At 43.4% G+C, this 27744-nt stretch overlaps 1 protein-coding gene across 1 annotated transcript in view; it reads left to right on the top strand.

Annotated features, from left to right (window-relative positions):
• The window catches only part of LOC310775942 (NLR family CARD domain-containing protein 3-like), a 112232-nt gene that overhangs the window by 23200 nt on the left and 61288 nt on the right, over positions 1 to 27744 (top strand). Inside the window, exons 3-4 of the mRNA XM_083636065.1 lie at positions 1048 to 1146; positions 2667 to 2765. Coding sequence (XP_083492191.1) covers positions 1072 to 1146; positions 2667 to 2765 — 174 coding nt within the window. The 5' untranslated portion in view covers positions 1048 to 1071. The remainder of the gene's footprint in view (positions 1 to 1047; positions 1147 to 2666; positions 2766 to 27744) is intronic.

Genomic DNA, 27744 nt, shown 5'->3' with positions numbered 1-27744 from the left:
AATTTGCATTTTCTCCCTTCACCTAACGATGACAGCACCATCATACAGTTTGTACAGGAACCAAGTAGGAACAGCACATGCAGAACTGTTTTCAGATGGTAAACAAAATATTTAGAGTACATTTGTATGTGATTTTTGATTAAAAAAAATTATAACCCATATGATGCAAGAACACCTGGCCCCCCGACATTTTCACATGATCTAATCTGGCCCCCATTCAAAAAAGTTTGGGCACCCCTGATTTAGGCTAAGTGAAATCCCCATTCTAAAACCCCATACATTTCCTCCTTCAGAGATGGGAAGTAACAAAGTACAAATACTTTGTTACTGTACTTAAGTAGATTTTTCGGGTATCTGTACTTTACTTAGTATTTATTTTTCTGATGACTTTTTACTTTTACTCCCTACATTTTAACACAAGTATCTGTACTTTCTACTCCTTACATTTCCAAAACAAGCTCATTACTTTAGTTTTAATGCATGACAACAATGATTAAACCGAGAAGAAACGGGGTAGAATTAATAGAGATAGTTCATTCCCCTAAATGTCAGCTTGTGATTGGCTCTCTGTAGAGCAGCTAACCAGGCTCTGCAGCCTGCTGGGTAACTTTCGGTTCAGCCCTCGACTTACTCTGAGTCTGCTAACTTGAATGGGCTTAAATAATGTAATCATGCGGCACTTCTAGACTTTCTAAATGTTATTGGACCAAATGGATCAAATTCTGATAGTGAAATGAGTCATTTCGTGGGGGCTGTGTTGTGATTGCGATGCTCAAAAGCATGTATCCAGCTCAGCTCAGCTCAGCTGACTCCAGACCAGTAGTCATACTCGCACCCGCTGAACCGATACCCAGAGCCCGGTCAGCTCTCCAGAATGACAGAAAAAGTTTAAGAAGTCTTGTGCATATTGGCATGCATCTCATTTTAGAGATTTTGTCTGAACAAGTCATCAACTTAATTGTGTGTTATGCAGTGTTTACATCAAATTGGCTTTTTTTTTGTTATATTTTCATAATCTAAGATTTTGTCCTTAATAAGTGTTTACAGACAGACGGCGATACAGCTACTACCATGGAGGACTCACAACCTCTGCTGCCTAAGACACAGATCAGTGATGTAACTGGTCCCAACAAGCCTCTGCCACAGGTACATTCATGTTTATCCCTTCAGATTGTATTCTAGAGTGTCATGCTTAATGGTAGTCGAATATTTCAGACAAATGTTAACCTTCAGAGGGATTTTCTTCTTGGTTAATTCACACATGTGGGCCACTTTTATGGCTTTTGAAGTTTACTGAACAGTGTGAAATGTTTCCTGAACAGTGTAAAATGTTTACTGAACAGTGTTAAATGTTTACTGAACAGTGTTAAAAAAACACATTGATGTTTCAAAGTCATAAAAGTGGCCCACGTGTGTGAAAATTATATTGCTGAACACAAATGACCACGCCCATAAACTTTTGTTAGCCACAGACCTTATTTGATGCATTTAGGCCAGGCATGTCTGAAGTCCGGCCCTGGGGCCAATTGTGGCCCGCAGACAGATTTAAAGTGGCCCTCGGCTTGTCTCTCAAAATATACTATATGTGGTCCTCTACACAGTATTGGTTAATCAAGCAAGTTCAATTTGCATTGTTTCCCTTCACCTATGACAGCACCATCATACAGTTTGTACAGGAACCAAGTAGGAACAGCACATGCAGAACTGTTTTCAGATGGTAAACAAAATATTTAGAGTACATTTGTATGTGATTTTTGATTAAAAAAAATTATAACCCATATGATGCAAGAACACCTGGCCCCCCGACATTTTCACATGATCTAATCTGGCCCCCATTCAAAAAAGTTTGGGCACCCCTGATTTAGGCTAAGTGAAATCCCCATTCTAAAACCCCATACATTTCCTCCTTCAGAGATGGGAAGTAACAAAGTACAAATACTTTGTTACTGTACTTAAGTAGATTTTTCGGGTATCTGTACTTTACTTAGTATTTATTTTTCTGATGACTTTTTACTTTTACTCCCTACATTTTAACACAAGTATCTGTACTTTCTACTCCTTACATTTCCAAAACAAGCTCATTACTTTAGTTTTAATGCATGACAACAATGATTAAACCGAGAAGAAACGGGGTAGAATTAATAGAGATAGTTCATTCCCCTAAATGTCAGCTTGTGATTGGCTCTCTGTAGAGCAGCTAACCAGGCTCTGCAGTCTGCTGGGTAACTTTCGGTTCAGCCCTCGACTTACTCTGAGTCTGCTAACTTGAATGGGCTAAAATAATGTAATCATGCGGCACTTCTAGACTTTCTAAATGTTATTGGACCAAATGGATCAAATTCTGATAGTGAAATGAGTCATTTCGCGGGGGCTGTGTTGTGATTGCGATGCTCAAAAGCATGTATCCAGCTCAGCTCAGCTCAGCTGACTCCAGACCAGTAGTCATACTCGCACCCGCTGAACCGATACCCAGAGCCCGGTCAGCTCTCCAGAATGACAGAAAAAGTTTAAGAAGTCTTGTGCATATTGGCATGCATCTCATTTTAGAGATTTTGTCTGAACAAGTCATCAACTTAATTGTGTGTTATGCAGTGTTTACATCAAATTGGCTTTTTTTTTGTTATATTTTCATAATCTAAGATTTTGTCCTTAATATGTGTTTACAGACAGACGGCGATACAGCTACTACCATGGAGGACTCACAACCTCTGCTGCCTAAGACACAGATCAGTGATGTAACTGGTCCCAACAAGCCTCTGCCACAGGTACATTCATGTTTATCCCTTCAGATTGTATTCTAGAGTGTCATGCTTAATGGTAGTCGAATATTTCAGACAAATGTTAACCTTCAGAGGGATTTTCTTCTTGGTTAATTCACACATGTGGGCCACTTTTATGGCTTTTGAAGTTTACTGAACAGTGTGAAATGTTTCCTGAACAGTGTAAAATGTTTACTGAACAGTGTTAAATGTTTACTGAACAGTGTTAAAAAAACACATTGATGTTTCAAAGTCATAAAAGTGGCCCACGTGTGTGAAAATTATATTGCTGAACACAAATGACCACGCCCATAAACTTTTGTTAGCCACAGACCTTATTTGATGCATTTAGGCCAGGCATGTCTGAAGTCCGGCCCTGGGGCCAATTGTGGCCCGCAGACAGATTTAAAGTGGCCCTCGGCTTGTCTCTCAAAATATACTATATGTGGTCCTCTACACAGTATTGGTTAATCAAGCAAGTTCAATTTGCATTGTTTCCCTTCACCTATGACAGCACCATCATACAGTTTGTACAGGAACCAAGTAGGAACAGCACATGCAGAACTAATGTTTTCAGATTGTAAACAAAATATTTAGAGTACATTTGTATGTGATTTTTGATTAAAAAAAATTATAACCCATATGATGCAAGAACACCTGGCCCCCCGACATTTTCACATGATCTAATCTGGCCCCCATTCAAAAAAGTTTGGGCACCCCTGATTTAGGCAAAGTGAAATCCCCATTCTAAAACCCCATACATTTCCTCCTTCAGAGATGGGAAGTAACAAAGTACAAATACTTTGTTACTGTACTTAAGTAGATTTTTCGGGTATCTGTACTTTACTTAGTATTTATTTTTGTGACGACTTTTTACTTTTACTCCCTACATTTTAACACAAGTATCTGTACTTTCTACTCCTTACATTTCCAAAACAAGCTCATTACTTTAGTTTTAATGCATGACAACAATGATTAAACCGAGAAGAAACGGGGTAGAATTAATAGAGATCGTTCATTCCCCTAAATGTCAGCTTGTGATTGGCTCTCTGTAGAGCAGCTCACCAGGCTCTGCAGTCTGCTGGGTAACTTTCGGTTCAGCCCTCGACTTACTCTGAGTCTGCTAACTTGAATGGGCTAAAATAATGTAATCATGCGGCACTTCTAGACTTTCTAAATGTTATTGGACCAAATGGATCAAATTCTGATAGTGAAATGAGTCATTTCGCAGGGGCTGTGTTGTGATTGCGATGCTCAAAAGCATGTATCCAGCTCAGCTCAGCTCAGCTGACTCCAGACCAGTAGTCATACTCGCACCCGCTGAACCGATACGCAGAGCCCGGTCAGCTCTCCAGAATGACAGAAAAAGTTTAAGAAGTCTTGTGCATATTGGCATGCATCTCATTTTAGAGATTTTGTCTGAACAAGTCATCAACTTAATTGTGTGTTATGCAGTGTTTACATCAAATTGGCTTTTTTTTGTTATATTTTCATAATCTAAGATTTTGTCCTTAACACGTTCACTGCCGTTGACGAGATATCTCGTCTTAAAAAATCCAACGGTTGACTGCCGTTGACGAGATATCTCGGCTTAAAAAAAAAAAAAAAAAATTTGACGGTGGGACGTTGATCTAACCCTTTTACATCTCCTATTATAATATGGGAGCCACCGAACGTGTACAATCCATTCCACCGACCCACTAAGTGGCGACAGTGCTCTCCAGACTATTGAAAGCCAAGCAAAGACAGCAGCATGAGGAAGCCATTCTCATGAAAATGGATGGGGCGAAAACGCTTTCGCTTTCGCGCTGGGTGCTGGCGGTGGGGGATTGCAAATTTGCATAATAGATTATGGGTGCAACACACTTTGAAACACGCAGCATAAATAAGACCAGAATCGCAAAAGCTTCATCAAAGCTAGCCGAAACCCCATGTCATCCATTTTATGTGAAGCACTTTGAACTGCATCTGTGTATGAAATGTGATATACAAATAAACTTGACTTGACTTGACTCCCAAGCCGAAGGTCGGCGGTTCGTACCCACCCCTGGGCAATCCCTTAACATGGGTTGCTGCAAGTACCACCTACACAACGCCGTTACATTGATGCCGTGAACCCGGATGCCCAGTGGGTGTGGAGTGAGTTTAAGGGGGTGAGTGTAACCGAGGTGAATCAGCGCGGATTCCTCGTGAGTCCCGAGTGGATTGGTTAAACTCACTCCCCAGTAAAGGCATGTTAATCAGCTCCGCCAAGGGAGCTAGCTCTTCGTGGAGTGGTTAGTGTCTTTGACTCCCAAACCGAAGATCGGCAGGTCGTACCCACCCCTGGGCAAGCCCTTAACATGGGTTGCTGCAAGTACCACCTACACAACGCCGTTACATTAGCATTTAGCTGCTAGCCCAGCCCAGGCAGACAGGATCGGGGATTTAACCCCCGCAGTAAACGCACATCTGAACAGACGTCTATGTACCTGCTCTTGACTCCCCAACAGTGGCGCCGGAATGACTTTGCAATAAGGGGGACACAATTATTATTATTTTTTTTTTTTAACCGGCGCCGTTCTTTCGGCGCCCATCAGGGTGCCGGCGAAAAATTGACGTTTTTATGGACGTTTGGATGATTTTTAGCCATATTTAGATGAATATCTCATTTTAAATTAACATTAGGATTATACTGTAGTGATGTAATTATTCAGTATTTTTCCTTTTCTCACTCACTTGGTGACCTGCTCTCCCTTTAGGTCATTTTATAATTACACTACAACAGACAGCAACACAGGCAGAAACACTGAACTTATTATTAGGGGTTCAAGCCCTGAAGGGGCTGAAACCCTTTTGTTTTTGTGCCGGTTTATTATTAGGGGTTCAAGCCCTGAAGGGGCTGAAACCCTATTGTTTTTCCTCTGGTTTATTATTATTCTTGTTCATCTGCTCCGACGCAAATTCCCGTGAGTTGGTAAATGGTAGAGACCTGAGATTTGGCCCAATGACAGATATTGTTGGCAGGTAGGTGCTCAAAAAAGATTTTTCGAATCGGCCTGAAGGTGGCGCTATAATCGACGGTTTTACGTTAAAGGCCATAACTTCCACGCCGTTGGTCCGATTTTCAAACTTTTTTTTTCCAGATGTTCAGGTGGACCTGCTCTACAAATTTGCCATAAGGACCCTCAATGTCCGCCTGGAAAGTTTTTGAGATATTTGGAAAAGTTTGGAAAACACATTTTTTGCATCTCCTCCTAGACCGTTGGACCGATTTCCACTAGAATCGACAGGAAGCATCTATGGAGCAAGCTCTACAATCCTGAATTTGGAATTTTTGAAATCTACTTTAGTTTTGGAGATATTGATCGTTAAAGTTGTGAGAGGGCGTGGCCTCACAGCTAAATTGTCATAACTTCATGACCGATTAAGGAATCTTCACGAAACTTGCAGGAGGTCTTCGGAGACCATCCTAGACCATGTGTGTCAAATTTTGTGCAATTCGACCAAAAGGGGGCGCCATAAACGCCAGAAATGGGCGTGGCTTAACATAAAAAAGGCTGTATCTCCACACCTGTTTGTCCAATGATTGCGAAACTTGTCAGATATATCAAGGAGGATGTCCTAGTCAGAATCAGAAGCTTTGTCATCTGCGCAAGGCTTGAACCCCGCCCATCGCCGCTTGCGGCTATATTTAGGGGTTCAAGCCCTGAAGGGGCTGAAACCCTATTGTTTTTCACCCGGTTTATTATTCTCGTTATTATTGTTCATCTGCCCCGACGCAAATTCCCGTGAGTTGGTAAATGGTAGAGACCTGACAGTTAACCCAATGACAGATATTGGTGGCTGGTAGGTGCTCAAAAAAGATTTTTTGAATCGGCCTGAAGGTGGCGCTATAATTGAAGGTTTTACGTTAAAGGCCTTAACTTCCACACCGTTGGTCCGATTTTCAAACTTTTTTTTTCCAGATGTTCAGGTGAACCTGCTCTACAAATTTGCCATAAGGACCCTCAATGTCCGCCTGGAAAGTTTTTGAGATATTTGGAAAAGTTTGGAAAACACATTTTTTGCATCTCCTCCTAGACCGTTGGACCGATTTCCACTAGAATCGACAGGAAGCATCTATGGAGCAAGCTCTACAATCCTGAATTTGGAATTTTTGAAATCTACTTTAGTTTCGGAGATATTGATCATTAAAGTTGTGAGAGGGCGTGGCCTCACAGCTAAATTGTCATCACTTCATGACCGAGTAAGGAATCTTCACGAAACTTGCAGGAGGTCTTCGGAGACCATCCTAGACCATGTGTGTCAAATTTTGTGCAATTCGACCAAAAGGGGGCGCCATAAACGCCAGAAATGGGCGTGGCTTAACATAAAAAAGGCTGTAACTCCACACCTGTTTGTCCAATGATCGCGAAACTTGTCAGATATATCAAGGAGGATGTCCTAGTCAGAATCAGAAGCTTTGTCATCTGCGCAAGGCTTGAATCCCGCCCATCGCCGCTTGCGGCTATATTTAGGGGTTCAAGCCCTGAAGGGGCTGAAACCCTATTGTTTTTCACCCGGTTTATTATTATTCTTGTTCATCTGCTCCGACGCAAATTCCCGTGAGTTGGTAAATGGTAGAGACCTGACATTTGGCCCAATGACAGATATTGTTGGCAGGTAGGTGCTCAAAAAAGATTTTTCGAATCGGCCTGAAGGTGGCGCTATAATCGACGGTTTTACGTTAAAGGCCATAACTTCCACGCCGTTGGTCCGATTTTCAAACTTTTTTTTTCCAGATGTTCAGGTGGACCTGCTCTACAAATTTGCCATAAGGACCCTCAATGTCCGCCTGGAAAGTTTTTGAGATATTTGGAAAAGTTTGGAAAACACATTTTTTGCATCTCCTCCTAGACCGTTGGACCGATTTCCACTAGAATCACCAGGAAGCATCTATGGAGCAAGCTCTACAATCCTGAATTTGGAATTTTTGAAATCTACTTTAGTTTCGGAGATATTGATCGTTAAAGTTGTGAGAGGGCGTGGCCTCACAGCTAAATTGTCATAACTTCATGACCGATTAAGGAATCTTCACGAAACTTGCAGGAGGTCTTCGGAGACCATCCTAGACCATGTGTGTCAAATTTTGTGCAATTCGACCAAAAGGGGGCGCCATAAACGCCAGAAATGGGCGTGGCTTAACATAGAAAAGGCTGTAACTCCACACCTGTTTGTCCAATGATCGCGAAACTTGTCAGATATATCAAGGAGGATGTCCTAGTCAGAATCAGAAGCTTTGTCATCTGCGCAAGGCTTGAACCCCGCCCATCGCCGCTTGCGGCTATATTTAGGGGTTCAAGCCCTGAAGGGGCTGAAACCCTATTGTTTTTCACCCGGTTTATTATTATTCTTGTTCATCTGCTCCGACGCAAATTCCCGTGAGTTGGTAAATGGTAGAGACCTGACATTTGGCCCAATGACAGATATTGTTGGCAGGTAGGTGCTCAAAAAAGATTTTTCGAATCGGCCTGAAGGTGGCGCTATAATCGACGGTTTTACGTTAAAGGCCATAACTTCCACGCCGTTGGTCCGATTTTCAAACTTTTTTTTTCCAGATGTTCAGGTGGACCTGCTCTACAAATTTGCCATAAGGACCCTCAATGTCCGCCTGGAAAGTTTTTGAGATATTTGGAAAAGTTTGGAAAACACATTTTTTGCATCTCCTCCTAGACCGTTGGACCGATTTCCACTAGAATCACCAGGAAGCATCTATGGAGCAAGCTCTACAATCCTGAATTTGGAATTTTTGAAATCTACTTTAGTTTCGGAGATATTGATTGTTAAAGTTGTGAGAGGGCGTGGCCTCACAGCTAAATTGTCATAACTTCATGACCGATTAAGGAATCTTCACGAAACTTGCAGGAGGTCTTCGGAGACCATCCTAGACCATGTGTGTCAAATTTTGTGCAATTCGACCAAAAGGGGGCGCCATAAACGCCAGAAATGGGCGTGGCTTAACATAGAAAAGGCTGTAACTCCACACCTGTTTGTCCAATGATCGCGAAACTTGTCAGATATATCAAGGAGGATGTCCTAGTCAGAATCAGAAGCTTTGTCATCTGCGCAAGGCTTGAACCCCGCCCATCGCCGCTTGCGGCTATATTTAGGGGTTCAAGCCCTGAAGGGGCTGAAACCCTATTGTTTTTGTGCCGGTTTATTATTATTATTCTTCTTCTTCTTGTTGTTCATCTGCCCCAACGCAAATTCCCGTGAGTTGGTAAATGGTAGAGACCTCACATTTGGCCCAATGACAGATATTGTTGGCTGGTAGGTGCTCAAAAAAGATTTTTCGAATCGGCCTGAAGGTGGCGCTATAATCGAAGGTTTTACGTTAAAGGCCATAACTTCCACGCCGTTGGTCCGATTTTCAAACTTTTTTTTTCCAGATGTTCAGGTGGACCTGCTCTACAAATTTGCCATAAGGACCCTCAATGTCCGCCTGGAAAGTTTTTGAGATATTTGGAAAAGTTTGGAAAACACATTTTTTGCATCTCCTCCTAGACCGTTGGACCGATTTGCACCAGACTCGCCAGGAAGCATCTTTGGAGCAAGCTCTACAATCCTGAATTTGGAATTTTTGAAATCTCTTTTAGTTTCGGAGATATTGATGGTTAAAGTTGTGAGAGGGCGTGGCCTCACAGCTAAATTGTCATCACTTCATGACCGATTAAGGAATCTTCACGAAACTTGCAGGAGGTCTTCGGAGACCATCCTAGACCATGTGTGTCAAATTTTGTGCAATTCGACAAAAAGGGGGCGCCATAAACGCCAGAAATGGGCGTGGCTTAACATAAAAAAGGCTGTAACTCCACACCTGTTTGTCCAATGATCGCGAAACTTGTCAGATATATCAAGGAGGATGTCCTAGTCAGAATCAGAAGCTTTGTCATCTGCGCAAGGCTTGAACCCCGCCCATCGCCGCTTGCGGCTATATTTAGGGGTTCAAGCCCTGAAGGGGCTGAAACCCTATTGTTTTTCACCCGGTTTATTATTATTATTCTTGTTGTTCATCTGCCCCAACGCAAATTCCCGTGAGTTGGTAAATGGTAGAGACCTGACATTTGGCCCAATGACAGATATTGTTGGCAGGTAGGTGCTCAAAAAAGATTTTTCGAATCGGCCTAAAGGTGGCGCTATAATCGACGGTTTTACGTTAAAGGCCATAACTTCCACGCCGTTGGTCCGATTTTCAAACTTTTTTTTTCCAGATGTTCAGGTGGACCTGCTCTACAAATTTGCCATAAGGACCCTCAATGTCCGCCTGGAAAGTTTTTGAGATATTTGGAAAAGTTTGGAAAACACATTTTTTGCATCTCCTCCTAGACCGTTGGACCGATTTCCACTAGAATCGACAGGAAGCATCTATGGAGCAAGCTCTACAATCCTGAATTTGGAATTTTTGAAATCTACTTTAGTTTCGGAGATATTGATCGTTAAATTTGTGAGAGGGCGTGGCCTCACAGCTAAATTGTCATAACTTCATGACCGATTAAGGAATCTTCACGAAACTTGCAGGAGGTCTTCGGAGACCATCCTAGACCATGTGTGTCAAATTTGGTGCAATTCGACCAAAAGGGGGCGCCATAAAAGCCAGAAATGGGCGTGGCTTAACATAAAAAAGGCTGTAACTCCACACCTGTTTGTCCAATGATCGCGAAACTTGGCAGATATATCAAGGAGGATGTCCTAGTCAGAATCAGAAGCTTTGTCATCTGCGCAAGGCTTGAACCCCGCCCATCGCCGCTTGCGGCTATATTATGGTTTATTTTTTCTTTTCCTCTCTGCCTCATTGCAAATTCCCGTGAGTTGGTATACTGCAGAGACATGAGATTTGGCCCACTGACAGATATGGTTGGTTCCTAGATGCTCCAGAAATATTTTGTGAATCGGCCTGATGGGGGCGCTATAATTAGGGGTTCAAATTTCAAACTTTGAAAGGCCATAACTTCCACGCCGTTTGTCCGATTTTCTAAAAACTTTTTTCCACATGTTCAGGTGATGCTGCTCTTCAAAGTACCCCCCAGTTTCCTCAAGGTCCGCCTGGAAAGTTTTTGAGATATTTGGAAAAGTTTGGAAAACACATTTTTGACATCTCCTCCTAGACCGTTGGACCGATTTGCACCAAAATCGCCAGAAAGCATCTATGGAGCAAGCTCTACAATCCTGAATTTGGAATTTTTGAAATCTGCTTTAGTTTTGGAGATATTGATCGTTAAAGTTGTGAGAGGGCGTGGCCTCACAGCTAAATTGTCATAACTTCATGACCGATTAAGGAATCTTCACGAAACTTGCAGGAGGTCTTCGGAGACCATCCTAGACCATGTGTGTCAAATTTTGTGCAATTCGACCAAAAGGGGGCGCCATAAAAGCCAGAAATGGGCGTGGCTTAACATAAAAAAGGCTGTAACTCCACACCTGTTTGTCCAATGATCGCGAAACTTGTCAGATATATCAAGGAGGATGTCCTAGTCAGAATCAGAAGCTTTGTCATCTGCGCAAGACTTGAACCCCGCCCATCGCCGCTTGCGGCTATATTATGGTTTATTTTTTCTTTTCCTCTCTGCCTCATTGCAAATTCCCGTGAGTTGGTATACTGCAGAGACATGAGATTTGGCCCAATGACAGATATGGTTGGTTCCTAGATGCTCCAGAAATATTTTGTGAATCGGCCTGATGGGGGCGCTATAATTAGGCGTTCAAATTTCAAACTTTGAAAGGCCATAACTTCCACGCCGTTTGTCCGATTTTCAAAAAACTTTTTTCCACATGTTCAGGTGATCCTGCTCTTCAAAGTACCCCCCAGTTTCCTCAATGTCCGCCTGGAAAGTTTTTGAGATATTTGGAAAAGTTTGGAAAACACATTTTTTGCATCTCCTCCTAGACCGTTGGACCGATTTCCACTAGAATCGACAGGAAGCATCTATGGAGCAAGCTCTACAATCCTGAATTTGGAATTTTTGAAATCTACTTTAGTTTCGGAGATATTGATCGTTAAAGTTGTGAGAGGGCGTGGCCTCACAGCTAAATTGTCATAACTTCATGACCGATGAAGGAATCTTCACGAAACTTGCAGGAGGTCTTCGGAGACCATCCTAGACCATGTGTGTCAAATTTTGTGCAATTCGACCAAAAGGGGGCGCCATAAACGCCAGAAATGGGCGTGGCTTAACATAAAAAAGGCTGTAACTCCACACCTGTTTGTCCAATGATCGCGAAACTTGTCAGATATATCAAGGAGGATGTCCTAGTCAGAATCAGAAGCTTTGTCATCTGCGCAAGGCTTGAACCCCGCCCATCGCCGCTTGCGGCTATATTTAGGGGTTCAAGCCCTGAAGGGGCTGAAACCCTATTGTTTTTCACCCGGTTTATTATTATTCTTGTTCATCTGCTCCGACACAAATTCCCGTGAGTTGGTAAATGGTAGAGACCTGACATTTGGCCCAATGACAGATATTGTTGGCAGGTAGGTGCTCAAGAAAGATTTTTCGAATCGGCCTGAAGGTGGCGCTATAATCCACGGTTTTACGTTAAAGGCCATAACTTCCACGCCGTTGGTCCGATTTTCAAACTTTTTTTTTTCCAGATGTTCAGGTGAACCTGCTCTACAAGTTTGCCATAAGGACCCTCAATGTCCGCCTGGAAAGTTTTTGAGATATTTGGAAAAGTTTGGAAAACACATTTTTTGCATCTCCTCCTAGACCGTTGGACCGATTTCCACTAGAATCGACAGGAAGCATCTATGGAGCAAGCTCTACAATCCTGAATTTGGAATTTTTGAAATCTACTTTAGTTTTGGAGATATTGATCGTTAAAGTTGTGAGAGGGCGTGGCCTCACAGCTAAATTGTCATAACTTCATGACCGATTAAGGAATCTTCACAAAACTTGCAGGAGGTCTTCGGAGACCATCCTAGACCATGTGTGTCAAATTTTGTGCAATTCGACCAAAAGGGGGCGCCATAAACGCCAGAAATGGGCGTTGCTTATTATAAAAAAGGCTGTAACTCCACACCTGTTTGTCCAATGATCGCGAAACTTGTCAGATATATCAAGGAGGATGTCCTAGTCAGAATCAGAAGCTTTGTCATCTGCGCAAGGCTTGAACCCCGCCCATCGCCGCTTGCGGCTATATTTCTTGCTGTTTTTCATCTGCCCCGACGCAAATTCCTGTGAGTTGGTAAATGGTAGAGACCTGACATTTGGCCCAATGACAGATATTGGTGGCAGGTAGGTGCTCAAAAAAGATTTTTCGAATCGGCCTGAAGGTGGCGCTATAATCGATGGTTTTACGTTAAAGGCCTTAACTTCCACGCCGTTGGTCCGATTTTCAAACTTTTTTTTTCCAGATGTTCAGGTGGACCTGCTCTACAAATTTGCCATAAGGACCCTCAATGTCCGCCTGGAAAGTTTTTGAGATATTTGGAAAAGTTTGGAAAACACATTTTTTGCATCTCCTCCTAGACCGTTGGACCGATTTCCACTAGAATCGACAGGAAGCATCTATGGAGCAAGCTCTACAATCCTGAATTTGGAATTTTTGAAATCTACTTTAGTTTCGGAGATATTGATCGTTAAAGTTGTGAGAGGGCGTGGCCTCACAGCTAAATTGTCATAACTTCATGACCGATTAAGGAATCTTCACGAAACTTGCAGGAGGTCTTCGGAGACCATCCTAGACCATGTGTGTCAAATTTTGTGCAATTCGACCAAAAGGGGGCGCCATAAACGCCAGAAATGGGCGTGGCTTAACATAAAAAAGGCTGTAACTCCACACCTGTTTGTCCAATGATCGCGAAACTTGTCAGATATATCAAGGAGGATGTCCTAGTCAGAATCAGAAGCTTTGTCATCTGCGCAAGGCTTGAACCCCGCCCATCGCCGCTTGCGGCTATATTATGGTTTATTTTTTCTTTTCCTCTCTGCCTCATTGCAAATTCCCGTGAGTTGGTATACTGCAGAGACATGAGATTTGGCCCAATGACAGATATGGTTGGTTCCTAGATGCTCCAGAAATATTTTGTGAATCGGCCTGATGGGGGCGCTATAATTAGGCGTTCAAATTTCAAACTTTGAAAGGCCATAACTTCCACGCCGTTTGTCCGATTTTCAAAAAACTTTTTTCCACATGTTCAGGTGATCCTGCTCTTCAAAGTACCCCCCAGTTTCCTCAATGTCCGCCTGGAAAGTTTTTGAGATATTTGGAAAAGTTTGGAAAACACATTTTTTGCATCTCCTCCTAGACCGTTGGACCGATTTCCACTAGAATCGACAGGAAGCATCTATGGAGCAAGCTCTACAATCCTGAATTTGGAATTTTTGAAATCTACTTTAGTTTCGGAGATATTGATCGTTAAAGTTGTGAGAGGGCGTGGCCTCACAGCTAAATTGTCATAACTTCATGACCGATTAAGGAATCTTCACGAAACTTGCAGGAGGTCTTCGGAGACCATCCTAGACCATGTGTGTCAAATTTTGTGCAATTCGACCAAAAGGGGGCGCCATAAACGCCAGAAATGGGCGTGGCTTAACATAAAAAAGGCTGTAACTCCACACCTGTTTGTCCAATGATCGCGAAACTTGTCAGATATATCAAGGAGGATGTCCTAGTCAGAATCAGAAGCTTTGTCATCTGCGCAAGGCTTGAACCCCGCCCATCGCCGCTTGCGGCTATATTATGGTTTATTTTTTCTTTTCCTCTCTGCCTCATTGCAAATTCCCGTGAGTTGGTATACTGCAGAGACATGAGATTTGGCCCAATGACAGATATGGTTGGTTCCTAGATGCTCCAGAAATATTTTGTGAATCGGCCTGATGGGGGCGCTATAATTAGGCGTTCAAATTTCAAACTTTGAAAGGCCATAACTTCCACGCCGTTTGTCCGATTTTCAAAAAACTTTTTTCCACATGTTCAGGTGATCCTGCTCTTCAAAGTACCCCCCAGTTTCCTCAATGTCCGCCTGGAAAGTTTTTGAGATATTTGGAAAAGTTTGGAAAACACATTTTTTGCATCTCCTCCTAGACCGTTGGACCGATTTCCACTAGAATCGACAGGAAGCATCTATGGAGCAAGCTCTACAATCCTGAATTTGGAATTTTTGAAATCTACTTTAGTTTCGGAGATATTGATCGTTAAAGTTGTGAGAGGGCGTGGCCTCACAGCTAAATTGTCATAACTTCATGACCGATTAAGGAATCTTCACGAAACTTGCAGGAGGTCTTCGGAGACCATCCTAGACCATGTGTGTCAAATTTTGTGCAATTCGACCAAAAGGGGGCGCCATAAACGCCAGAAATGGGCGTGGCTTAACATAAAAAAGGCTGTAACTCCACACCTGTTTGTCCAATGATCGCGAAACTTGTCAGATATATCAAGGAGGATGTCCTAGTCAGAATCAGAAGCTTTGTCATCTGCGCAAGGCTTGAACCCCGCCCATCGCCGCTTGCGGCTATATTTATTCTTGTTGTTCATCTGCCCCAACGCAAATTCCCGTGAGTTGGTAAATGGTAGACACCTGAAAGTTGGCCCAATGACAGATATTGTTGGCTGGTAGGTGCTCACATTTTTTTTTTCGAATTGGCCTGAAGGTGGCGCTATAATTGAAGATTTTACGTTAAAGGCCATAACTTCCACGCCGTTGGTCCGATTTTCAAACTTTTTTTTCCAGATGTTCAGTTGGACCTGCTCTACAAATTTGCCATAAGGACCCTCAATGTCCGCCTGGAAAGTTTTTGAGATATTTGGAAAAGTTTGGAAAACACATTTTTTGCATCTCCTCCTAGACCGTTGGACCGATTTCCACTAGAATCGACAGGAAGCATCTATGGAGCAAGCTCTACAATCCTGAATTTGGAATTTTTGAAATCTACTTTAGTTTTGGAGATATTGATCGTTAAAGTTGTGAGAGGGCGTGGCCTCACAGCTAAATTGTCATAACTTCATGACCGATTAAGGAATCTTCACGAAACTTGCAGGAGGTCTTCGGAGACCATCCTAGACCATGTGTGTCAAATTTTGTGCAATTCGACCAAAAGGGGGCGCCATAAACGCCAGAAATGGGCGTGGCTTAACATAAAAAAGGCTGTAACTCCACACCTGTTTGTCCAATGATCGCGAAACTTGTCAGATATATCAAGGAGGATGTCCTAGTCAGAATCAGAAGCTTTGTCATCTGCGCAAGGCTTGAACCCCGCCCATCGCCGCTTGCGGCTATATTTAGGGGTTCAAGCCCTGAAGGGGCTGAAACCCTATTGTTTTTCACCCGGTTTATTATTATTATTAGGGGTTCGAGCCCCGAAGGGGCTGAAACCCTATTGTTTTTGTGCTGGTTTTTAGGGGTCCAAGCACGAAGTGCGTGGATCCCTATTGTATCTGTTCCGTTTATTATTATTATTATTATTATTCCGCCCTAAAACAGCATGCACGTCAAAAACCGTAAGGGCTACAGTAGCCAGACCTTGCACATAGGTTGGAAATGTGCCCCACTACTCAAAGACAAAAAATTAGCCATATTGGCCAGATGGTGGCGCTATAACAGACCCTTTTGCGTATTGACCCATAACTGCTGAACCGTGAGGCGTATAATCAAAATTCCACATCTGCTGGATTCCCTGGATCAATACGCATCTATTCATATAGACCACGCCCATTTAAGTCTGCTAGATTTTCCGCCATCTTGGACTTTCTAAAAAAAAAAAAAAACGAACTCGTCCTAGGCCATTTGCCCGAATGAGCCCAAACTTTTTGTGTGTCAACTCTGGACTTCCCTGATCTAAAAACTTACAAAGAATTTGGATACGTGAAACCGTCTTGAAATGATAAATGTTTAAACTTTTGATAAACGAACTCGTCCTAGGCCATTTGCCTGAATGAGCCCAAACTTTTTCTGTGTCATCTCTGGACTTCCCTGATCTAAAGACTTACAAAGAATTTGGATATGTGAAACCGTCTTGAAATGATAAATGTTTAAACTTTGACACTATGTCATCACCGATGACAGTCTTGTGACATCACTGATGATGTCATCTATGATGTCATCTATGCTGTCATCTATGATGTCATCTATGCTGTCATCTATGATGTCATCCTTCCTCTACATAACATCGCGCACACACACACACACACACACACACACACACACATGCACACACACACACACACACACACACACACACACACACACATGCACACACATATACACCTATACACACACACACACACACACACACACACACGCCACACACACACACACACACATACACACACACACACACACACACACACACATATACACATACACACACACACACACACACATATACTCACACATATACACACACATATATACACACACACATATACACACTTACACACATATACACTAACACTACTATTACTACTGCTACTACTGCTTGAACCCGGTCAGGTCACCAAATCTCAACCAAACTTTGTGCACTTGTGCACATACCAACTCTGACTAAATGTGCAATTCAGTGTCTATATTATCTGACATACACCCCCCAAGTCACCGGAAGCTTGGACCCCGCATCGCCGCTTGCGGCTATATTTATTATTATTATTCTTCTTCTTGTTCATCTGCCCCAACGCAAATTCCCGTGAGTTGGTAAATGGTAGAGACCTGACATTTGGCCAAATGACAGATATTGTTGGCAGGTAGGTGCTCAAAAAAGATTTTTCGAATCGGCCTGAAGGTGGCGCTATAATCAACGGTTTTACGTTAAAGGCCATAACTTCCACGCCGTTGGTCCGATTTTCAAACTTTTTTTTTCCAGATGTTCAGGTGGACCTGCTCTACAAATTTGCCATAAGGACCCTCAATGTCCGCCTGGAAAGTTTTTGAGATATTTGGAAAAGTTTGGAAAACACATATTTGACATCTCCTCCTAGACCGTTTGACCGATTTGCACTAGAATCTCCAGGAAGCATCTTTGGAGCAAGCTCTACAACCGTGCTTTTTGCATTTTTGAAAATCTACTTTAGTTTCTGAGATATTGATCGTTAAAGTTGAGAGGGGCGTGGCCTCACAGCTAAATTGTCATAACTTCATGACCGATTAAGGAATCTTCACGAAACTTGCAGGAGGTCTTCGGAGACCATCCCAGACCATGCGTGTCAAATTTGGTGCAATTCCACCAAAAGGGGGCGCCATAAACGCCGTAAATGGGCGTGGCTTAACATAAAAAGGATGTAACTCCACACCTGTTTGTCCAATGATCGCGAAACTTGTCAGCTGTATCAAGGAGGATGTCCTAGTCAGAATCAGAAGCTTTGTCATCTGCGCAAGGCTTGAACCCCGCCCATCGCCGCTTGCGGCTATATTATGGTTTATTTTTTCTTTTCCTCTCTGCCTCATTGCAAATTCCCGTGAGTTGGTATACTGCAGAGACATGAGATTTGGCCCACTAACAGATATGGTTGGTTCCTAGATGCTCCAGAAATATTTTGTGAATCGGCCTGATGGGGGCGCTATAATTAGGGGTTCAAATTTCAAACTTTGAAAGGCCATAACTTCCACGCCGTTGGTCCGATTTTCAAACTTTTTTTTTCCAGATGTTCAGGTGAACCTGCTCTTCAAAGTACCCCCCAGTTTCCTCAAGGTCCGCCTGGAAAGTTTTTGAGATATTTGGAAAAGTTTGGAAAACACATTTTTTGCATCTCCTCCTAGACCGTTGGACCGATTTACACCACCATCGCCAGGAAGCATCTATGGAGCAAGCTCTACAAACTGGCTTTTTGAAACCTTTGAAATCTCCTTTCGTTTCGGAGATATTAATCGTTAAAGTTGTGAGAGGGCGTGGCCTCACAGCTAAATTGTAATAACTTCATGACCGATTAAGGAATCTTCACGAAACTTGCAGGAGGTCTTCGGAGACCATCCTAGACCATGTGTGTCAAATTTTGTGCAATTCGACCAAAAGGGGGCGCCATAAACGCCAGAAATGGGCGTGGCTTAACATAAAAAAGGCTGTAACTCCACACCTGTTTGTCCAATGATCGCGAAACTTGTCAGATATATCAAGGAGGATGTCCTAGTCAGAATCAGAAGCTTTGTCATCTGCGCAAGGCTTGAACCCCGCCCATCGCCGCTTGCGGCTATATTTATTATTATTATTCTTGTTGTTCATCTGCCCCAACGCAAATTCCCGTGAGTTGGTAAATGGTAGAGACCTGAAACCTGGCCCAATGACAGGTATTGTTGGCTGGTAGGTGCTCAAAAAAGATTTTTCGAATCGGCCTGAAGGTGGCGCTATAATCGATGGTTTTACGTTAAAGGCCTTAACTTCCACGCCGTTGGTCCGATTTTCAAACTTTTTTTTTCCAGATGTTCAGGTGGACCTGCTCTACAAATTTGCCATAAGGACCCTCAATGTCCGTCTGGAAAATTTTTGAGATATTTGGAAAACTTTGGAAAACACATTTTTGACATCTCCTCCTAGACCGTTTGACCGATTTGCACGAGACTCGCCAGGAAGCATCTATGGAGCAAGCTCTACAATCGTGGTTTTTGGATTTTTGAAAGCTACTTTAGTTTTGGAGATATTGATCGTTAAAGTTGTGAGAGGGCGTGGCCTCACAGCTAAATTGTCATAACTTCATGACCGATTAAGGAATCTTCACAAAACTTGCAGGAGGTCTTCGGAGACCATCCTAGACCATGTGTGTCAAATTTTGTGCAATTCGACCAAAAGGGGGCGCCATAAACGCCAGAAATGGGCGTGGCTTAACATAAAAAAGGCTGTAACTCCACACCTGTTTGTCCAATGATCGCGAAACTTGTCAGATATATCAAGGAGGATGTCCTAGTCAGAATCAGAAGCTTTGTCATCTGCGCAAGGCTTGAACCCCGCCCATCGCCGCTTGCGGCTATATTATGGTTTATTTTTTATTTTCCTCTCTGCCTCATTGCAAATTCCCGTGAGTTGGTATACTGCAGAGACATGAGATTTGGCCCACTGACAGATATGGTTGGTTCCTAGATGCTCCAGAAATATTTTGTGAATCGGCCTGATGGGGGCGCTATAATTAGGGGTTCAAATTTCAAACTTTGAAAGGCCATAACTTCCACGCCGTTTGTCCGATTTTCAAAAAACTTTTTTCCACATGTTCAGGTGATCCTGCTCTTCAAAGTACCCCCCAGTTTCCTCAAGGTCCGCCTGGAAAGTTTTTGAGATATTTGGAAAAGTTTGGAAAACACATTTTTGACATCTCCTCCTAGACCGTTGGACCGATTTGCACCAAAATCGCCAGGAAGCATCTATGGAGCAAGCTCTACAATCCTGAATTTGGAATTTTTGAAATCTGCTTTAGTTTCGGAGATATTGATCGTTAAAGTTGTGAGAGGGCGTGGCCTCACAGCTAAATTGTCATAACTTCATGACCGAATTAAGGAATCTTCACAAAACTTGCAGGAGGTCTTCGGAGACCATCCTAGACCATGTGTGTCAATTTTGTGCAATTCGACCAAAAGGGGGCGCCATAAAAGCCAGAAATGGGCGTGGCTTAACATAAAAAAGGCTGTAACTCCACACCTGTTTGTCCAATGATCGCGAAACTTGTCAGATATATCAAGGAGGATGTCCTAGTCAGAATCAGAAGCTTTGTCATCTGCGCAAGGCTTGAACCCCGCCCATCGCCGCTTGCGGCTATATTTCTTGTTATTATTATTCTTGTTCATCTGCCCCAACGCAAATTCCCGTGAGTTGGTAAATGGTAGAGACCTGAAACCTGGCCCAATGACAGATATTGTTGGCTGGTAGGTGCTCAAAAAAGATTTTTTTAGAATCGGCCTGAAGGTGGCGCTATAATCGATGGTTTTACGTTAAAGGCCTTAACTTCCACGCCGTTGGTCCGATTTTCAAACTTTTTTTTTCCAGATGTTCAGGTGGACCTGCTCTACAAATTTGCCATAAGGACCCTCAATGTCCGCCTGGAAAGTTTTTGAGATATTTGGAAGTTTGGAAAACACATTTTTTGCATCTCCTCCTAGACCGTTGGACTGATTTCCACTAGAATCGACAGGAAGCATCTATTGAGCAAGCTCTACAATCCTGAATTTGGAATTTTTGAAATCTACTTTAGTTTCGGAGATATCGATCGTTAAAGTTGTGAGAGGGCGTGGCCTCACAGCTAAATTGTCATAACTTCATGACCGATTAAGGAATCTTCACGAAACTTGCAGGAGGTCTTCGGAGACCATCCTAGACCATGTGTGTCAAATTTTGTGCAATTCGACCAAAAGGGGGCGCCATAAACGCCAGAAATGGGCGTGGCTTAACATAAAAAAGGCTGTAACTCCACACCTGTTTGTCCAATGATCGCGAAACTTGTCAGATATATCAAGGAGGATGTCCTAGTCAGAATCAGAAGCTTTGTCATCTGCGCAAGGCTTGAACCCCGCCCATCGCCGCTTGCGGCTATATTTATTATTATTATTATCACTTCGAAACACAGTGCAAAACTTGTCATCTCAACACAAAAATAAAATAACAATAACCGTATACGATTATAGCAGCAGCCAATGACAGTGAGTGCAGTACAGAGTCCAGGTCTGTCTGTCTCTCAGGTGTAATAATCCCACAATGATCACGGCTTTAACAAGTGTCACAGGCTGTGTAAACAGTGTAAAGTGGGCTCTCTGTAACTTGATCCCTGGGTCTGTCTGTCTCAGGTGTAATAATCCCACAACGATCACGGCTTTAACAAGCATCACAGGCTGTGTAAACAGTGTAAAGTGGGCTCTAAGCGTCAGGGGCAGTTGCCCCCTCAGATTAAAAAAAAAAAAAAAAAAAAAAATTTAGGGGGACCAAATTTTAAGGGGGACAAAATGTCCCCATGTCCCCCTTGTTCCGGCGCCAGTGCTCCCCAACCGCATCAGAACCGTCCGCTGGTGAGTCAGCCCATTGAGATGTTTTCTTCCTCCACCGTCTAGTCTCACGCACCAGCTGTAGTAACATTTTGTGGGCGTTCACATATCTATGTGCTGACTGCTGTTGTTGACTCGGCCTGCCTGGAGTTGCAGCTCTCAACACAGAAGGGAGAAGTGCGGAGAAGAAAGGAGGGGGAGGGGCTGCTGGTTGCTGTAGTGTGTGAAGCGCTGTGGGACAGGCAGAGAGACTGAGGGGAGCCCTTGCTCCTTTCGTAACTGCTTGTCCACATATGATTTCATCATCTGCCCGGACCACAGTTCTTAGACTCTAGCGCTGCCTGCTGAAACTGCCAAGCTGTCAAAATAGGAGAGGCGCACGTATTTACAAGTGTCACAGAAACATTTCAAAACACCGACCAAAGCAGAAGGGTTCATTGCATCTCGGGGGCGAGGTATGAAACCTCGATGCTGCTAATAAATAACTTTAATATAGAGTACCAATCATTCTGTCTTGTGCTGTTGTGCCCAGCTATCATACTTAACATCTCAAAAAGCAAAGAGCTGGTTGTTGATTTTAGAAAGGATATTCACACTAGCCTCCTTCCACCTCTTTCCATCAATGAAGAAGTGGTAGAGAGTTTGGTTCCTGTTCGTTGTCAGTTGAGGTGATGGGTCGGTAGGGATTTTTTTTTCCAGTGGCAGCAAGGGATAGATAGGAAATATATATATATATTTTTTTTTCCTTAAAATTACAGCAGCAATGGATACTTTTTTCATAACATAGCCTACATGTACTCTACCACTGTGCTCTACACACGTTTTTATATGAACAAAATATTTAAGTCAATATGAATGCTTCAATGTTATTAAAACATGCTGATTTTAAATACTTTGAGCCGTTGAGGGCACAGGTTCTAGCTCTGCCGTGCACTTCAGTGCTAAATACCTGAATTGAAATAAAGCCATGACGCCACTGAGGAGCGAACCATTATTTCCATCAGTCTTTTGTGTTGCTGGCTGCCTTCGGCTCTGGTGAAATAAAATCGATCTCCTTGCTCAACTTTAACATGACGGTGGTTTTCAATTGTTTTGAGAGAGAAAAAGTCCGCTCCTCGGGAATCCCTTTGAGTTGTGTGTAACTTCAGCTCCGCTAGGCCGGAGGCGGGGGTTTAGCGAAGCCGCGGTCTTGCCTGGGGAGTTGCCACCGGGGAAGTGGCTTCACTTCTCCCCGTAGCGTGACTCCCGTCCCCCGTGCAGTGCATGCATGTGAGTTTGAGTAACAACAAGTGATATCCATTCTCCTGGCCGATTGTCACATTTGCCCATGTACACTGTAGTGTAGGTCATTTAGAGGCACCAGTATTCCAGTTGAAAAGTTCCATGTATGGATTTAATTTTAACGTTATACGTTATAGCCTACTTGGGCTTTGGGCGGAGGGCAGATATGCGGTCGCTATGGCGACCAGGTGTGGGCGGAGGTGAGTGAACTTGCTATGGAAACAGAGTCTATATCAAGTAGAGACGAGTAAGCCCAGGTCGACTAGAGCTGTACTGTGCTGTTATATGTGGTGGAAATGAGCCACAAGCTGCTGAGTGGGGTCGACGGCTGGCGATATCCGTCCATTTGTCAGCTCTGTCCACTTTGCCGGCTGCTGATACGTGGGGGTACGGTGGTGCAGTGGTAAGCGCTGTCGCCTCACAGCTCGAAGGTCCTGGGTTCGATTCCCACCTGGGACGCTGTGGGCGCTGGAGTTGTGACCCCCCATATCCTCAGTGCCTACTGCCCAGGTGGGCTATCTCATCCAAAGGGCCTTTCTGTGTGGAGTTTGCATGTTCTCCCCGTACCCCCCAGGGGGTTCCTCCGTACATAACCCCCGACTAAAAACATGCAGAAGATCGTCATCCGACCAGTGACGACAACATCTGAAGTTGGTCCAATGATGGTCCAATGAAGGTCCCCAGGCGCTGGAAAGAAATAGCGACCACTGCTCCTGGCCTGCCCCCTGGAGGAAAGGACAAGCCTGGATGGGTCAAATGCAGAGGACATATTTCACCGGCCACTGTCAGCATGAGTGTGTGTAGTGGCCGCATGCATGTGTTGTAGTGTGTTCGTGTGACAATAAAGACGGGCTGCTGTCTGAAATCGTGTTTTTTTTTAATCATTTTTTGATACGAATATACAAGGGCACTGTTTAACTTCCTGAAGCACATTTTCAAATGATTTTAACCCCAATCTCACAATTTTGGTTGGCACGCTAGTGCTGCATGGGCAGAGAAGCGACACAAAGCACATGTCCGTCATGCTCCCTGCCATTTTCGTTTTAAAGTATCCGTAGCGAAAAGCACCTTCGTGCAGTGGCAAACCCCGCCCCTTAGCGCCACCGTCAAATCAACAAGCTCATAAAATAAATTTGGGTCGCACGTAAATTGACAGGGTCGGTCGGAAACCGGAACCGAACAACTTTTTTTTTTAGGCCCGGTCACCTCCTTCCGGTTCCTCGGGACCACCATCCATGAATCCCTATCATGGGATCTCAACACCATTCTCAAGATCAGCAAATCCCATCAGCGACTCTACTCCCTTTATTTTTATTTGACCTTTATTTAACCAGGTTTGTCTCATTGAGATTGAAAATCTCTTTTTCAAGAGAGACCTGGCCAAGAAAGCAGCATAAAGTTACAGACACATTTTAACATAAACAATACAAACAAAAACATCTAAAACGTAAGAAAATACACATCCATTTACTCAGCAACAGGGTTGTATACAAGTTCATTATGGATCAAAACATTTGCAGACCTGGATTTCAGCTTCCTCCATATTTTTTTCCCTGGTTTTAAAAATACTCATAGGGACTAGCACCTGGAGGTTTAGTAGGCGTTGGAGTTAATTCCAGGCCAGAGGGGCAGACACCTGGAAAGCTTTCTTGCCAAACTCAGTCCTTGTCTTAGGTACAGTCAGCAGGATGCAGTTTTGAGACCTAAGCTGATAAGAACTATTTTCTTGTAAATTAATGCAGGAGCATAGATTAGATGGTAGTTGTCTCAAGATGGTCTTATAAATGAAAATAAACCAATGAGACATCCTCCGTAACGTTAAGGAGGGCCAGCCTACGCTCATGTAGAGGGTACAGTGATGTGTCCGGGACTTCACAAACCTAAGTGCACCATGATACACTGTGTCCAGCTTTCTCAATGCTGTCGCAGGTGCAGACATATAAAGAATGTCACCATAATCTAATATTGGCAAGAAGGTAGCCAAAACAAGCCTCTTTCTAGCCTCAGCATAAAAACACGCTCTGTTTCTAAAATAAAAACCTAACTTCAGTCTTTTTTGACAAGAGTGTCAATATGTGCTTTAAAAGTAAGACCATCATCTATTATAAAACCTAAATACTTATATGTCGACACTCTTTCAATAACCTTGCCCTGCGTAGTCATTATGCCTGGGACAATTGGTTCCTTCTTAGATTTGGAAAAAAACATAAGCTTGGTCTTGCCTGCATTCAAGACAAGCTTCAGCTGGTGCAACTGTGCCTGAACCATATCAAAGGCTATTTGTAGCTGTTCAAAAGCCCTTATTAAAGATGTTGCACAACAATAAATGACGGTGTCATCAGCATAAAAGTGAAAAGACGCGTCTGGCACATTTTTACCCACATTATTGATAAAAATTGTAAATAAAAGTGGACCAAGCACAGAGCCTGTGGCACCCCCTTGTGGACAGTTAAGATATCAGAGAAAATTTCCATCAAACTTTACACACTGGGTTCTATCTGACAGGTAGTTTTTAAACCAGGCAACTGCTATATTGGCTAGTCTATTTAGCAGGATCTCATGATCGACAGTGTCGAATGCCTTAGATAGGTCTATAAAAAGACAGACTCCATGTTGTTTGCTATCCATTGCAGCAATGAGATCGTACGGTGTGATTTCCCTCGTGTGATTATATTATAGCCATTGCAGGTGCTGGCGGGCTGATGCTATCTTGCTCAATACTGCATTAATTTCAAAAATCTCTGCTCTGACTAGTTAGAATAAATAAATATATTAATATATTAATATTAAACATACAAATTTCCAGAGTGACAAAGAAAATCCTTTAAAATTTTGTGATGGACCTGGTTGGTCTATCTGAAGGAAAGTGCAGGCTCTCCTGGTGTTTCTAGACTCAGATATGCAGCATGTTACAACATGTGATAATATGATTCACATTTACTTTTCAGCAGCCCCCCCCCCCCCCCCCACACACACACACACACTCGGGCCCCTATTCTCCCACAGGCCTTCGGCGCTAAAACGGGCCTTAAACGCAAAAAAACGTGCCTTGCGCCTGTTTTGGGACGATATCAATATGGCTTTACGCTGCCAAATGCGCTTTAGGCCGAATGGGCGTGGCGCAGTCCCAGAATGGGCCAAAGTGGGCATGTCGGCGCTAAATACCGGCCTACTGATATCTTCCGAGCTGGCGTAAATTTAGCGCCTTGCGCTTTTGAAAAGCAGAAAGAGAGAAAGAAACTGGATAAACTTTTGTGTAGCGCTTCTTCAAACCCCACTCTCATTACAGCTATTCATTACAGAATTGTCTGTTGTATTTATATTTTCTGTTTGCAAAGCAGAGTAGTTAGAATTATTTCCAAATGTTTCCCCCGTCTGTGGCAGCGGAGCTGTCCGAGGTGCCGTGTAGCCTACATTAAGTGCAAGAAAGAATGAGAAAGAGAGAGGGGGATATTTAATTAGGCTACAATTCTAAATAAAATATGAAAAACAATGACAAAGCAAAAGATTAATTTAATAGGGGCGTCCTCTCTCCTCTCCCTGCACGGGGCCGTCCTCTCCTCCTCACAGGACGCCGGGCATCACGCAGGAGATGCGGGGAGCGGAGCCGCGCTGGTGCGCTATGAGGCGCTGGTGGTCGTGCAGGCGGGTCGTGCATAGGGGATGTCCCTGGGGATAGGCCAAATAAAGCATAGGCCAAATAAAATACAAATACTCAATAATAAAATCCAGTAGGCTAAATAAAATAGAAGAAAGTAATCAGATCCAGTAAAAGTGATAGGTGTCATTCAGAGGATGTTGCATCGTGCAGTGGGGGAGAAGAGACAAAACGATATCATTCTGGCCAAATTTCATCTAATCTCATGACATCCAGCCGGCTATATTTTTTTCTATCCGATGCGTTTAGAACATTATTTTCACTTTGATCTTGCTATAGTGTAGCGTTTTTACATGCTTGCAGTATTTAAACTGCAGTTATATTGGTTTGAGAAGCATCATAATATGGAATAATAGCCGATATATGGAGACAGACGGGATGAAGGGAGGTGGGGGGGGGGGGGGGGGGGGGGGGGGGGATCAGAGGCTTGGGTTTCGTCTGGTTTTGCTGGACCACTGGAATGGAGCTTGAAAGGCAAGCATGCGATTCGTTTATTGCACTTATCCAATGAACTGACGGTGCATAATTTTACGCTTAAAAGGCGTGGTTGTAATGGTTGAGGCTGCGTCTAGCGCCAAGACCAAGATATCAAGTGCGCTGGTCCACGCCCACTGATTTGCGCTGCGCCAGGCGCTCGGCCTAGAAACAGCACCGATGCAACGATAGGGGACACTGACTTCCATAGTAAAGCTAAATTAGATAAATCAAACTTCCACATGCAGTATTGCTCTCTTTATGATTGTGTTATACTTTCATTTGAATGTTACATTTGTTGGTTTAATAATAACAGGGCTAAAGAGGCGTATGACTCCATGATGTGACGCTCCTCTTGCTTATGAGAGAGGGCGTCGGTGCTGTATGAGATAGGACATCCCCCAAAGGAATTTAAAGTTATTTCAGGAACTGGGAGAGTGAAAACGGGGGTCATGGAGCTCGCCTGGGGTATGCTTTAGTCAGGTCGTGGGCTGACAGGGGGAGAATTTATGCATGCCGGGAGATGAGGGGCTGACCGGGGTTTTTTAAGGCAAAGCGGGGATGCAAGGGAGTGGATGTGGATAGCCCGGGCACGGGCGCATTGAAGAGAAAAGGAGAGTTTGATCACCACCAACGAAGTGCTTGTTGCCTCTTTAGTCATGGAAGGA

This window comes from Poromitra crassiceps (assembly GCF_964638095.1).
Source record: "Poromitra crassiceps genome assembly, chromosome: 4".
Taxonomy (NCBI): Eukaryota; Metazoa; Chordata; class Actinopteri; order Beryciformes; family Melamphaidae; genus Poromitra; species Poromitra crassiceps.
Note: the sequence above shows the minus strand (reverse complement) of the source record. Positions and strands in the feature narration are given on the sequence as shown.